The 14,391-nt window shown below is 43.6% G+C and overlaps 1 protein-coding gene across 1 annotated transcript; it reads left to right on the forward strand.

The window, feature by feature from the left end:
• Positions 1-6: 6 nt before the first annotated feature.
• Positions 7-12,599, forward strand: cat (catalase). The gene is made up of 13 exons (XM_064314013.1): positions 7-176; positions 1,302-1,473; positions 2,178-2,288; positions 4,113-4,243; positions 5,562-5,666; positions 5,775-5,900; positions 6,250-6,441; positions 6,784-6,936; positions 7,341-7,479; positions 7,965-8,095; positions 8,437-8,544; positions 8,656-8,739; positions 10,217-12,599. Exons 1-13 carry the CDS (start codon positions 111-113, stop codon positions 10,277-10,279), a joined length of 1,581 nt encoding a protein of 526 aa, XP_064170083.1. The 5' UTR covers positions 7-110; the 3' UTR covers positions 10,280-12,599.
• The last annotated feature ends 1,792 nt before the right edge of the window (positions 12,600-14,391 follow it).

A 14,391-nucleotide genomic window follows, 5' to 3' on the forward strand; every position in this document is an offset into this window, starting at 1 on the left:
ATAAAGAGAGCTTTTCACCAACAGCGCCTTTAATGACAGAAGTAGCTTGTCTATCGTTGTTGCCGTCTATCTAGCTAACGTTATTAGCTTTGATTGCTTCTGCTGCCAGGATGTCTGAAAACAGGGATAAAGCAACCGATCAAATGAAATTATGGAAGGAGGGTAGGACCTCTCAGGTAAGTTAATGTTCGAGTTTTTGTGTTTGAGTATTCGGGTAGCTTTAGCGAGCATGCTACGTAGCGCAGCTAAACAGGCCAAGGAAGGAGGTCGTCTAAGGTTGCGCAGTGTGTGATTCGCCTTGTTTGTGAGATAGCTACGTTGTATGCAGATTCTCTGAATTCTTGTACTTTGAAAACATTTTGTTTTGTTTATTTCTTGTTTTTAAATGCAAAACTCCAAAACGCGTTTTTAGACGTTTTGCAAGTTGTTTAAAATTATTCAGTAATGTTCTGTTGTCATGATACAGAGAACCATCTTGCAGACTTTAGCTAGACTAACGTTAGTTGTATGTCATGGAAGCAACCTTCATTTTGGTCGACAAAAAAGAAAGGCGGATCGGCGTAACTTGGTCTGCAAGCAAGGGCGTCAATATTCTCGCATACCCAGATCTATCTCCACACTTCGTTTCAGCGCCGTGCCAGATTGCGTCAGTCACAAAGCTAGTGTAAAAATGAGCTTGTTGGATATCTGGAATTGTATGTTACATTTAATTACTATCAACATTAGCTATTTATTTGGAATCGGTGTTTGTTGTGTTTATGCGTTCACTGACATTAGCTAGGCTAGTAGATAAATTGTAGCAAGCCAGCCAGGTAACAGTGGCACAGATTTCTGATAAAGACGACTGAAATTTGGCTAGCTAACTATTTGTTTTGAAACATCTGAGAACCACATAACGATGACAGATAGCATATCTGAGACCCTTTTCCCTAGTTAACGTTCTTACACTTTGGGGCACACAAAACCTTAGGGCCAGTTCTGGCTGTGCTGAAGCTTTGGGAATGATTAGTGCATTTACTGCTGGCCTTGGGGCTGTTGTTTGTATTGAACTTTGTCCACACTTACATAATTTTAGAGTTCAAATGGGCAAGATAGTCTCCATTGCAGGGTAAAAAGCCAGACGTTATTTTAAATGTAGTTTTCCAACTCCTTTTTAAATAACATTGTGTTGGTGTGTTAAAGTTGCGGAACATTTACCTGCAAATAAACACATTGTGCTGTCCTGTAGGATAGCAATCTTGGCTGTTTGTTGTGACTGCAGGGGCCTGTTCTGTCATAAAACACTCTCTCTCTTATGTCAGAAAGCGGAGACTCTGACGACTGGCGCAGGGGTTCCAGTTGGGGACAAGTTGAATGAGCAGACGGCGGGCCCCCGGGGGCCTCTGTTGGTCCAGGATGTGGTGTTCACAGACGAGATGGCGCACTTTGACCGGGAGCGCATCCCAGAGAGGGTGGTCCACGCCAAGGGAGCTGGTGAGTCCGGGGGGTCATCTTGGACAGTCCCATGCCAATCAATGGCTTCTGATTTATAACTGAGATTAATTGATTGGCCTTCATAGTACCTGATTGGGATGCCTGATAATGGTCGACTCAATAAATAGCGTCCTGTTCATAAATAGCTTGTGCTGCATTTTTCCACATCTCTTGCAGTGAGTTAAAAAAAAAAAAAAAAAGATTATACTGAAATCTGGGTTTTGATCATGTGAGAAGGTTTAAAGTTTTCTCTTGCATAAGGAATTACCTTGTGTGAGTTCTATTGTAGGTCAGGTTATTAACTACTGGCATAATTCCCTATCACCCACTGCTCCTGCCTCTAGCCGTTAATTTTTCAGCAACATCTCTAATAATGAAAACGGAACATCATTTTGGACTTTGGGAGTATGTAGCCTGAAAGGGTGATTCCCAAACAGTTTTCTTTGAAAGACAAATTTCACATTTTGCACCACTGTTCTCCACAATTATTCTTTACCTGTGTGACACAACCAGAGGTACGGCGCAATATCTTTACTTGTCAACAGTCTTTAATTGTGGTCCACCTGCCTATGAATGGGATCCGCTGTGGAAAGGCCTAACTGCAGTGAGCTTCCTAAACCTGCAGGGGGCAGCAAGTAAACTGCAGCACTGGACTGTGATAGTGCTGGAGATTGACCAAGAGCTGGTTTTTTCACTCCTCACAGGTGCGTTTGGATACTTCGAGGTTACTCATGACATCACCCGTTTCTGCAAAGCCAAAGTGTTTGAGCACGTGGGCAAGACCACACCCATCGCTGTGCGTTTCTCTACTGTAGGTAAGCTAAGTGTGAGGCATTAGGCTTGCTGGGACTATAGTATCTGGGGCCTTGGTCTTTGAATTTCTGTTTAAGACTAATGCTTGTGTAAATTAAATCTGTTTCATTCTCCTTTAAAAAAAAAAAAAAAACCGTTAGGCATTTGTTATTCAATCCAAGCAGACCTTGGTCAAATGCGTATTTGTTTTGGATTCAAATACTTTTCTGTGCTCTCTTGATATTTCCTGGTGTAATTGAGCCTGCAAATATGACCAGAAGGTGGGGTTTTCACTTTTTGAGAGTAGTTCATCGGTTCCAATACACCAGACAAGATCAGACAAGCACAGAAAAGTAGTTGAATCCAAAACAATGATGTATTTGTCCCAGGTCTGAATCCAAGGTATGTGGTAAGCGTTGCTTTCTGACCTATAGCAAATGCACTGCACAGTGCACAAAGATGGTCCCCAAACAGAAGGCCTTTTTATAACTGTGGCATGGGTTTGTTTACCAGCCCAGTTCTGGACTGTGATCCCTTTGGACCTTTTGACCATACCAGTGTGTGACGACCAGTGTCCTTGAAGAGAGCCAGCCCCCCCCCCCCCCAAATTGTTGTGTAAGAGCGCATAGGAATGCATGGAGTCTGGTCAGAGCTGGCATTATCTGCACAGTGCAGGCCGCCACGTATTTGGCCCTGAGACAGCAGTGTCTATCTTTAACCCAAACCTGCAGTGTGCCTGGTCATCATGCCAGGCTGTGTTGGGGGATGGAAGCTTATGCCACACCCCCCCACAATCCACCCCGCCCCCTGGCTCTTGAATGACATGGCAGGTTCACACGCCGCTTTCCAGACTGCTCCTATAGTGCCTCTGAGTGGCTCTTATGAGTAATAACTGTAAAATTATATTAATAATACACAACGTTTCTTTTTTTATTTTTTTGGCTGGACCGCAACAGCAGGGCCAGCCCTACAACCGCAAATGTCTGTGACTGAGTGATCTGACTGAGTGATGAAGTTACACCATTGGTTGGCTGAGTTATGAAGTTACACCATTGGTCGACCGGATGAAGTGTTAGGTCCAACCATATACTAGGTTTTGACCTGGTCCTGTTATACTGGATTTTGCAAATAATTTGGAAAGTTGACCTGTAAGATTGGTTTTGTTATTTTGTCAAAAAATTTCTGCTTGCATTCGTTTTCTTTCTTTCATTCCCTCGTTTGCTCGCTCACTGATTGACCGGTAGTCTTTTTTAAAGGATTTTTTTATTTAAGGGTTTGTTATTCTTTTTTTTTTTTTAAGACTGTCTCTAAAGGTGATTTGTTTCGATATATCTGCTCTGAGCAGATTTATGTGGTTATGGGTAATATGTGGATTTGTCATTTGGTGTTAGTTTTCAGTGCAGTTTTTATTTTGTAAAGATTATATGTATTATTACCATGTATTGTAAAACATTATTACGTATGGTTTATGAGCCACTCTGAAGTCTGTGTGGGAGGAGCCTGCCTACGAGAGGCGTTGGGTGCAAGTTTAAAATCGTCCTGTTTGAAGAGCAATCAGTGTTCTGATGAAGACCGATGTCAAAAAGTGAACCATTTACATGAGTAGTAATATTTATTATACCGTTTTTTGATGCAAGAAGCGAGTGTGCGAGTCGTGTGCGACATGGCGTCAGATACTGAATGTTTGGTTCTATACAGAACCGCTATTATTTTTCTCTGTGTTGTTTGTGTGTATGGTATATGTTTACCGCTTGATTTTTATCCCTGTGTGTGCGTGTGTGCGCGTGCGTTTGTGCGTGCGTGCGTGCCTGCCTGTGCGTTTGTGCGTGCGTGTGTGTGTGGGGCAGCTGGGGAGTCTGGTTCTGCAGACACAGTGCGGGACCCGCGGGGTTTTGCAGTGAAGTTCTACACAGACGAGGGAAACTGGGACCTGACGGGCAACAACACGCCCATCTTCTTCATCAGAGACGCCCTGCTGGTGAGTCAGCTGCGCCTTTCTCTGTTTAACACTAGAAAGGCCACAGCCATTGGGCGTTTGGAATTTAAAATGCTAATTACGCCAACATCGCAAATGCAATGTCCTCCTCCTTTCAAGACTTTTTTTCTTTAACAGCTGGGCTTAAAATAACTACTTTGTTAGAAAACTAAAAAATTGAAGAAATACAGGCATTTTGTGCCATTTTCTTCACAAAACCCCCCTGCTATAATAGATAACAGGTGCTGATACCCAGATGCAAATGGGTTGCTCTCTCCTCTGACACTCTATTCAGCAACGATGCTTTGATACAAATTGCTGGGTCAAGCACTATCAAAACTAATTTTGCATATATAATCGCATTAAATTAATTCACTGCAATCGTTTGATGAAGATGATTTACTTTGATTATTGACTTCAGTATGGGGATCAATAATTATGGGCATTTTAGTCATCGAAATGAAGGGTTTTTATCTCTTGGGAGATAATGCCTCCAATATACTTTCAGTTTTTCACTGAAACGTCAACTTTGGATAAACTCTGAGTAGACTACAGGATGGCAAACTCACGCAAGAGAGTGGGACCAGGGGAAGCACTGGAATTACTGGTGAATCACTTCATCATGATCCTGGAATGCAAGCTGCATGAAAATTACATGAAGTCAAAGACAGGAGCTGCATCCACCAAAGCAGCCATGGCTGCAGCATCACCCGTCACTCCTGGCAAGAAAACACAGTGCCAGATCGGCAAATGCTGTCGGAATAAGGCACAAAGACAACTGCGTGAAATGCAATCAATTTGTGTGTGGTCCCAGCTCAAACAAACAACCAAAGCTGTACATTCCCTCTGGAATTGATGAGTGAGGGGAGAGAGACGGTACATATGAAGAGGCTCAAATCAAAATAGCAGTAGCAAAGGGAAGGGAGAAGCGAGCAGAATTCGTCATGACTGAAGAAGTTACTTTTTAAAAATATTGCACTACATATTTCTTTAAGTACCTGCTCTATTTTGTGTTTTTCTCATTTTGCACATATTAGTGCTTGTGTGTGTAATAAGCATGGGTGCATTTTCCTTTAGCTAAAAACAAAACCAATATGAATTAGAAATAAAAGTGCTGAAATTGGTTGTGTCCTTTATTTCAAGAATATAGTATTGCAACATAATGTTTCATAATCTTTATGAAAGGAAGTCGCTGTGGGTGCTGAAATCGATGCTGTACTGCTTGGCGGTTTAAGGTAGTGAAAAACGTGGCCTTTCTGTTATAAGCCACCAGATGCATGGCCTGCCCTGACGTAACATTAGCAGCCCTGTCTGTTTGCAGTTCCCCTCCTTCATCCACTCTCAGAAGCGCAACCCGCAGACGCACCTGAAGGACCCGGACATGGTGTGGGATTTCTGGAGCCTGAGGCCCGAGTCTCTGCACCAGGTACTGGACCTGCTGTGGTCCTGCTGCTTCTGGAGCCTGCACATGAGCCAGGTCCTGTGTGGGGAGATATGACCAGTTTAACCGCTGTCTCCCTGTCCCCCGGGGAAGGTGTCCTTCCTCTTCAGCGACCGCGGTATCCCCGACGGCCACCGCCACATGAACGGCTATGGCTCTCACACCTTCAAGCTGGTCAACGCTGAGGGCCACCCTGTCTACTGCAAGTTCCACTACAAGGTAACTGCGCGTGTGTGTGTGCGCGCGCATGCGCCTGGGCTTTGTGCTGGGGGAGTGTATCAGTCTCACTGCAGTGTCAGTCAGTTGAGTGTCTTTGTCATAGCTGTGCCACTGGTCAGTGGTGAGGGCTTTGGCAGTGCCATTGGTTTTGTATGCTGGTGCTGAGTGAATCTACAGTGTTATGGAAATGCGACCAGTGTCTGTTTCCTACCAGTAAGGGGTCTGTCTGTGGGCTGTGTGTCCAGGCCTCAGTACAGTGATGTCCTCTAATCTGTTGCCTGTCAATAATGCACATGAAATGGCCGTGTCCGTGCAGAATTAAGCCTGAGGTGGAGCTCGCTCATTTCAGACTGACCAGGGCATTAAAAACATTGCTGTGGAAGATGCGGACCGCCTGGCATCCACCGACCCGGACTATGGCCTCCGAGACCTGTACAACGCCATCTCCAACGGCAACTTCCCCTCCTGGACTTTCTACATCCAGGTCATGACCTTTGACCAGGCTGAGAAGTTCCAGTTTAACCCCTTTGATCTGACCAAGGTACTACTGCTGTCTTTATTACTTCTAGACTCGATTACATGCATTTCTCTTGCAACATTTTTCTTTGAATTTTGCCTTTTTTTTGCTGTATAAAGTGAGTACCCTGAAATATACAGATAAAAATGTTCTTCTTTTTTTATTATTCTTATTATTATTATACACTTTTAAAATATTCAGGTATGAGGCACTGCTATAGTCTTACTTGGGGGCAGCCAAGTCCACATTCACTGATAATTTCATGTGGCATCTGGCTGAAACTGTTGAAGTTTCAGGGTCATGGGAAGGTGTTTGAGGTGTGATGACTTTTTTTCCTCACCTCCCCCCACCACACCCCCCCACTAGGTGTGGCCCCATAAAGATTACCCCCTCATCCCTGTGGGCAAGATGGTCCTGAACCGCAACCCCATCAACTACTTTGCTGAGGTGGAGCAGCTGGCTTTCGACCCTAGCAACATGCCCCCGGGGATTGAACCCAGCCCTGACAAGATGCTGCAGGTGAGGATGCGTTCTCGTCTCTGCGCGCCTGTTTGGGTTCTCACCCACGTGTCCGGTCTTCCTTCAGTAAGGATGTGCAAAATACCCCAACGCACTTCTGCCTTGCCATGCCATTTTTTCCATGTCTTATCTGCCTGCGTTCCACTTGTTCAGTAGTATTTCACTCAAGTAATGTAGTGTAGGGCGTTTAAATAGCCACCAGATGGCAGTGTGCACCATGTACTAATGACCACTTTCAGTGAATGCTATCATAGCCTACCGTACTATATCTATGGTTCTGTTCACTGTGTTAAAAAATATATATAATTATTTTTTATTAAATGCAACCCTATGATGCTATTGGAATGTTTAGACGTGCATGACTAGTTGAGCATTTGAAAATTGTGACTCCCCTGTCCCATAAGGGCCGCCTATTCTCGTACCCGGACACCCACCGGCACCGTCTGGGTGCCAACTACCTGCAGCTTCCTGTCAACTGCCCCTTCAGGACCCGAGTGGCTAACTACCAGAGGGATGGGCCCATGTGCATGTTCGACAACCAGGGTGAGGGCACTGGCAGCTGATGCCTATATGTGTGAGGGCGTGTGTGTGAGTGTTTGAGAGTGTGTGTGTGTGTGTGTGTGTGAGAGCGTTTGAGTGTGTGTGTGTGTGTGTGTGTGAGCATTTTAGTGTGTGTGTGCGTTTGCAGCTGTTTGGGGGAACAGATGTCACCCTAGCATGTGCGTGTTTGTGTTTCTGTATGTGTGTGTGTGTGTGTGTGTGTGTGTAGACAGTGTAATATATAGGCCATGTGGTTCAGTGGGTTTGTTATTCAGGCGACAGTGTTTAAGAGGTTTATTATGCAGGTTTACAGCAGGTCTCTGTCTACACTACAGTATTCTGGAACTAGGAAATACTAAATGACCCAGGTTAAAAAATAAAAACATTGTTTAAACATTTAGTAAATGAACATGTGTCTAACATGGCAAGTTTGAAAGTAAATGTATGCTGTTAAACAACCGTTTGCTATTGCACTCTCTGTCCTCTAGGTGGAGCCCCTAATTACTACCCCAACAGCTTCAGCGCCCCGGATACGCAGACCTGCTTTATGGAGTCCAAGTTCAAGGTGTCCCCCGATGTGGGTCGCTACAACAGCGCCGACGAAGACAACGTCACACAGGTACCAGAGCTCCACCCACACTGCCGCATCACCACCTTAAACAAGGAGTCCTGAAGAAAGGCTCCATTGCTCAGTCATAACTGAGAACTGGGGTTATAACAGGGTGTTATAAGGCCTTATTGCTCCATCATCACTGTGAGCTGATGTTAAACAAGGTGTTATGAACACAACCTGATAGGCAGGTGTCATACAGTGTAACCTCGTGCTGGTCTGGAAGGTAAACGTTGAGTGGACCTGTCAGACCTGTCTGTACTGCATGTGTGATTGGTGGATCAGGGGTCTGTTTGTGCTGTGGGGTCACATGACCTTGTTAGGTCTAACGGGTTGTTACCTGGGGGCAGGTGCGGACCTTCTTCACCCAGGTGTTGAATGAGGAGGAGCGGCAGAGGCTGTGCCAGAACATGGCTGGACACCTGAAAGGGGCACAGCTCTTCATCCAGAAACGCATGGTCAGTCCTGTGGCCCGCCCCCATCATCATCATCATCATCATCATCATGGTAGCCACCTCCATACCACCAGGGGGCGGTCACATATCCCTGTTCTGCTTGCCTTCCTCCAGGTGCAGAACTTGATGGCCGTCCACCCAGACTATGGGAACCGAGTGCAGGACCTGCTCAACAAGTACAATGCAGAGGCCCAGCAGGTAAAGCTGGCCTTCCATACACGTATACCTGCATCAGAGGCAGCACGAGACATCAAAGTGCACTTTTTCAAGTGTAATAAGAATAACCACCACAGTGGGCCGTATAGGTACGGGTGTATGGGTGTTGATAAAACAGTCAGTCAGAAGCAAGGTTGCACAGCTTCTATGTTATGTGATTTGTTTTTTCAATCACATGGAAGCTGCAAGGCCTTGCTGCTGATTGGCTGTCTTATCAGCACTCATGATATCAGTATTTTATTTTATTTTTTTCCTGAAAGTAATTCACATGGCTTCTGATATTTGGTTGTTTACTACTGCATTAGGTATGATAAAGGAGGGGGGAAAAAGACAAAACCTTGCTTATATGCCCCATGGTAGCGGTTATTCTTACTAAGCTTTAAAAAAAAACCATGATTGAATATATTGTGCAGCCCTTACGAAGCATTTTAGTTAACATCAGTTGGGTACTAGTTATGAAAATGTACATATTTAGACTCTTAGTAGGTGCACAAATAGGAAAACGTGCAAAATATGTCTATTACAACAAAATCACTGATTGACATGCTGATTTCAAATTGTGCAACCTTAGATTGTGAGTAGCACTACTCGACAGGAATCATATAGCACTGATCCTCTAAAAAAATGAATTGATGGAATTCTGCAGGGGAAACATGATTTTTGGGGGAAACGCATTTGAAAATATGTTTTGTTAATGTGTATTTTCTAGTTGCTTGTTTAGCACCAGTTTAAGCAGATGTTTGCTGAAAAGTGAGATTTTTATATCATCAGAGTGCATTTTCACTCTTAAGAGCTGAATTAGAGTTCAGTGTTTGCACACAACTGGCAAATTCACACATGCTGAAAGAGGGTAATATCTCAACAGAAAAAAAAAAAAATTAAAATTAAAAGTTTTTCTTATAAAATAGTTCACTTCTTGCCACTTAGAAAAGGTGCCAAGGTTTCGATTTGCAGATGTTTTTCAGGGGGTGAAAATAATTGTATTGGACAGGAAGGATAGCCTCCCTGGTTGTCCTACACACTTTAAAATCAAACTGTAGATGATCTAATGGATTGCCTGCTGCGGTTGTGACGTCATTTGTAAACTTACTCCACTCTGCACATTAACTGCGCACTGGCTTGCTTGTGACAGTCGCACTGGGACCACTGTTGATTGCTTCCATGAATCAGGAAATTCCCGAGAACTGCATTTTCAATGTTCCGGAATGAGTTCATTCATAATCTCCTCCCAATTAGTCCTTTATCTCTGGCACTTTAACCGTTTTTACTTTGAATTACACAACTCTGACGGAACTGAATGTATGATGTAACGATGTGAACTCTGTTCCAAGTCCACCACTACAACATCGCACCCCCCTTTCTCTCTTCCTCCCTACACCCATGTTTTATTTTAACTATAATTCCCTTTCTCTCTCCTACTTCATCCCTCTCTCTCTACCTCTCTGTCTGTCCCCCACAGAACGCTGTACGAGTGTACACCAGGGGCGGGGCTTCAGCCATGGCCGCCTCCTCAAAGATGTGAGCCGAGTCCGTGCAGCTGAAGAGGGTTCTAGTGCCCCAAAAATCCTGCTGCTTCCATTGCACTTACTTTCTATTCCTCAGCCGAGAAGCCATGCCTCTACCCCTCCCCCCCCCGCTCCCATTGCACTTACTTTCTATTCCTCAGCCGAGAAGCCATGCCTCTAACCCCCCCCCCCCCCCGCTGCTCCCCAAGCACAAGCACTCGTTTCTCTTCTTCTTTTGTGTGCGTGTGTGTGTGTGTGTGTGTGTGCGCGCGCCAGGTTTAGTGGATTCCAAGCAAACAAACCCAGATCTGCTGTCTGATGCACGTTTTTGGCTGTAGTAAGACTGAAACTGGCCTAGATTCGTTTTTTAATCCAACATTTTTTGTAACCCTGGCATTCCAACTGATTCCTACCCCGAGTTTGTCTCTGCGAGAGGACTGCGTGCCTTTAAAGAGAGGGTAATCTCATTTATACTCGGAGCACTTGGGCTCTACTAACAAGGCTTACCAAACGTGAGTAGGGAGTATATTTCAGTGTGTGATTTGAAACTGTGTGACTTAACTATGATAGGGATCTGTACCAAATGAAGCTCAGCTACCCTGGACACCATTGCCTTACTGTCATTAAATAAAGAATGGAATGTACTCCTGAAAGCCACTGACATTCTGTAACAATAACTCTCTTCAATAATATCAAAATCTTATTCCCGCAGACTGACAGAGTGAAATCTAACCTTTGCTATTTGGCAAATAAGCTATTATATCAAGCTATACGTTACCCTTAGCTTCGCTCTTGAAGATGATGATTTTGATTCAATGCTCGCATAATTCCTTGAGATTTCAGATTTTTTATTTTTTTATTTTATTTCTTTTTTTTTTTAAATGGTTTTATTCACCAGTCAAAATAATATGTAAGTGTTTTGGCAGCATACACACAGCAAAAACGTAAGATGGGTTTAGGTCCCTGTTAGCTTGTTCCAAGCAGTGATAACACAAACTGTTGCCATGATTGGATTAAAGTCCCGCTTATTAGAGGAGCCGGTACTTCTAGATGCTCTTAGGGCAGATGTTGCGTGCCATGTTCATTACAAATTGACTAGTGCATAATTCAGAAATTAAACTATAAAAATCATGGAACCACTCTGAATTTCTTGTCACCCTAATTAGTGATTACATGCATTGGAAGATAATTGTTTGCTAAATGAGTTGGAACACGTCCAATTGAGGCTTTTCAAGACTTGGTTTTTGTGTGCATAAAAAGACTGCATAGTGTCCGAAAAGGAATTTGTGTAATATCCGGAAATTGTAAGGAATTAGGTGAGTACTGATTGATCTACATTGCTTACGATTTTGATTTCAGCTACCGATGAGAGGAGAAGCTTTGTAAACCTCAAATAGGAGTGGAGTTATTCATTGGTCTTAAACTGGTCAGTAGTGTTTTACCATGGAGAGCAAAGTCTTTATTTGGCTTGCGCTTCATTCAGCCAACAGTGGCTCCGCCCATTTAAGGGCTCATGAAGCCTCTCTCCCCATTGGTGGTTCCAGCACCCATTGACATGGGTGATTGACATGTTTCATGGGTCTTGCTGCGTTCCATGTCAATCAGCCTTTGCTTACGTCCAAGCACTGTACGCCAGCCACGCCTTTCCTTTTATAACACCTGTTCTCTGATAAGTGCGTCTCAGTGGCAAACCTGTTCCTGTTGTGCAAAAAAACGAATGAATAAAACCTTACTGGCTCTCCTGACCGTACCCTTTAGCCTTGTGTGCGTGTGTCTACAGCGGAAGAAATGAAAGGACACATAAAAAGAATAATGGTAATAAAATAAAATCTGCCCGAATTGAAATTCCCTTCCAGTCCATTAACATGTGTGAAACAAACGCTCTTACCACACTGTGGTGGTAGCCTGCAATCCAAGTTGATGCTTTGTTTTGCACTTTAACCATACAGCATTTAAATAATGAGGGGAAAAAATCATGTTGAGCCCCGAGTGCATTTCATGTGTTCCTCACATCCCATCATATACTCATATTATGCGGCCGGCTAAGATTGTGGCAAATATGCCGTTAGAGGCTAATTGTCCTCCATCTGTCTGTCTTCAGTGAAATTCTTTATTCTAATAATATGCAGTTGCACTACGAATGCCATCAAGCTTAATTCTATTTGTGCATATGAAATAAAAAATAAATTAATACTATGTATTTGCTTATTTTTTGTGTGGTCAAATGTAGGCCATTTCACAAGAGAATATGAGCCGTTGTGCATGAAATGTATTCATAATTGTTTCAACCGAACCTTAAAAAAATGTTGAAATCTAATAAACGTTTCTTCTTTCCAACGATTGACATTCTGCTTGTTTTTTTTGGTCTGTTTGTGTGATTAATCTAAAGTCTATTTGGGACATTCCAGTGGTAAACACTGTGCCATTTAGTATACAGGGGATAATTTCAAGAATTAAAGGTATACTATGCAAGGTTTTCAACTTGAAAATATACAACAGCCGTACTCAATCATTACTATGATGCACTGGCAATCTGTGTGTGTTCACTTCTGTCCATTCCGTGCCTGTCTGCCTGTATTTGTTATTGTAAAAAAGTGTTTTGGATGTTCCTGGGCGTGACCCTTTTTTCTTTGTGGGCTGTATCTGAAAAGCATGCGGCCAGTAGAAGAAGCTTGTTGGGATAGTGCTGGATGTATGTACTGGTGGGCATTACCATTATTTTCAGGGACACAAATCATTTGACTTGGTTCCCAAAGGATTCACTCTTGGATTTGTTCACTGGTCTTGTTCAGACTCCCACAAACCAGAGTGGGAGTCATGCAGCGACTGGTTTTGACTTCAGGCTCTCGTTCTCATTCTCGCTCTCGTTCTTGTTCACTGACTTAAGTTCCTAGCAAATGAGAACCAGAATCATGCGTTGACTGGAAACTCTAGGGGGCTGAAAAGAGAACCTCAACTCAGTCATGCAGGCTCATTTTCAAACTAGTTCAGTGAAAAGCTGCTCATTAATGAGTTTGCCCCGTGATTTTGTGTTTGACCATTCGTTCTTTTATTCAATTCCGATTCTCCCCTAGCCCCTCAGCTTTGTTTGCTGATTGGATTTTGTGTGTGTTTGGCCATTCGCTCTTTCTGGACCTAGACTCTTGTTTTGCTCTCTGCTTGCCGTATAGTGCTCCGGTTAGTTAGTGTGTCCCCAGCTGAACTACAGATCCTTCCATCGGGACACTATTATGGTGTTTTGCTTTATTTGTGAAGGTAAGGCTGGGTGGAATTTTAAATCTCTGTTGGGGGTACGCGATTCAGACATTTAGTTCTCAGACTGCAGACTGATTGGTTTGAAGCTCAGCAAAGCTGCCCCATGCCCAGTAAACCTTTGAAGACTGGTCATGTTTTAGTTGGTTCTGGACATGCAGATAAGGACCAGATTTACTCATGGGTGTGCAGTAGATTTCCCTTACCCATTCCCCACTCATTTCCCTTATCATACATCCTGTTACGGTCTGACCCTAGAACAGTTCGTAACACTGAAAATGAGAATGGTTCATGGTTCACTTTTGAACTATTATACACTTCAGGAAAATGTACTTAGGCTTATACGTGAACTACTTTGCATCTTTTAGTACGTCAAGTATACTCAGATAGGCTCAAGGAAATTATACTAAAATACTGAACTAGAAGGAATCCACTAGTGCTAACAGGATATTTAAGTTACTTTTGAGTTTTATTAACAAAAAAGTAAGTCTATTTAGTCCCACAGTTGTCAAAGTCAGACCTGTTGGTCTATATTTAAACTTCACGTTTAGCCTGTATGGTGGTTTGCAGAAGTGTGCCCCTTACGTTCTGACGAGAAGAACGGGTCAGGGAGAGCCCTCTTGCCCTGACGGAACGTTTGCAGCCGGATACACGATGGACTCCTGGAACGAGTGGAGGGTCGTGTGCCTGTCGATCCTTTCCGTTGAGGATGTTGAAGACGTTTACTTGATTGGAATTATGATAACAGGCTTTCTGCTGTTTGGAGCTGGCAGCATCCTGATTTATCGCAAAATGCCGAAGGCGTTGGCAGCACTAATTGGGAAGCTGCCCGCCATTGAGGGAACGGGCAGGGCTGTCAACACTCAGACTCAAGCGA

The sequence above is a fragment of the Anguilla rostrata genome, chromosome 16, assembly GCF_018555375.3.
Source record: "Anguilla rostrata isolate EN2019 chromosome 16, ASM1855537v3, whole genome shotgun sequence".
NCBI classification, from domain to species: Eukaryota; Metazoa; Chordata; class Actinopteri; order Anguilliformes; family Anguillidae; genus Anguilla; species Anguilla rostrata.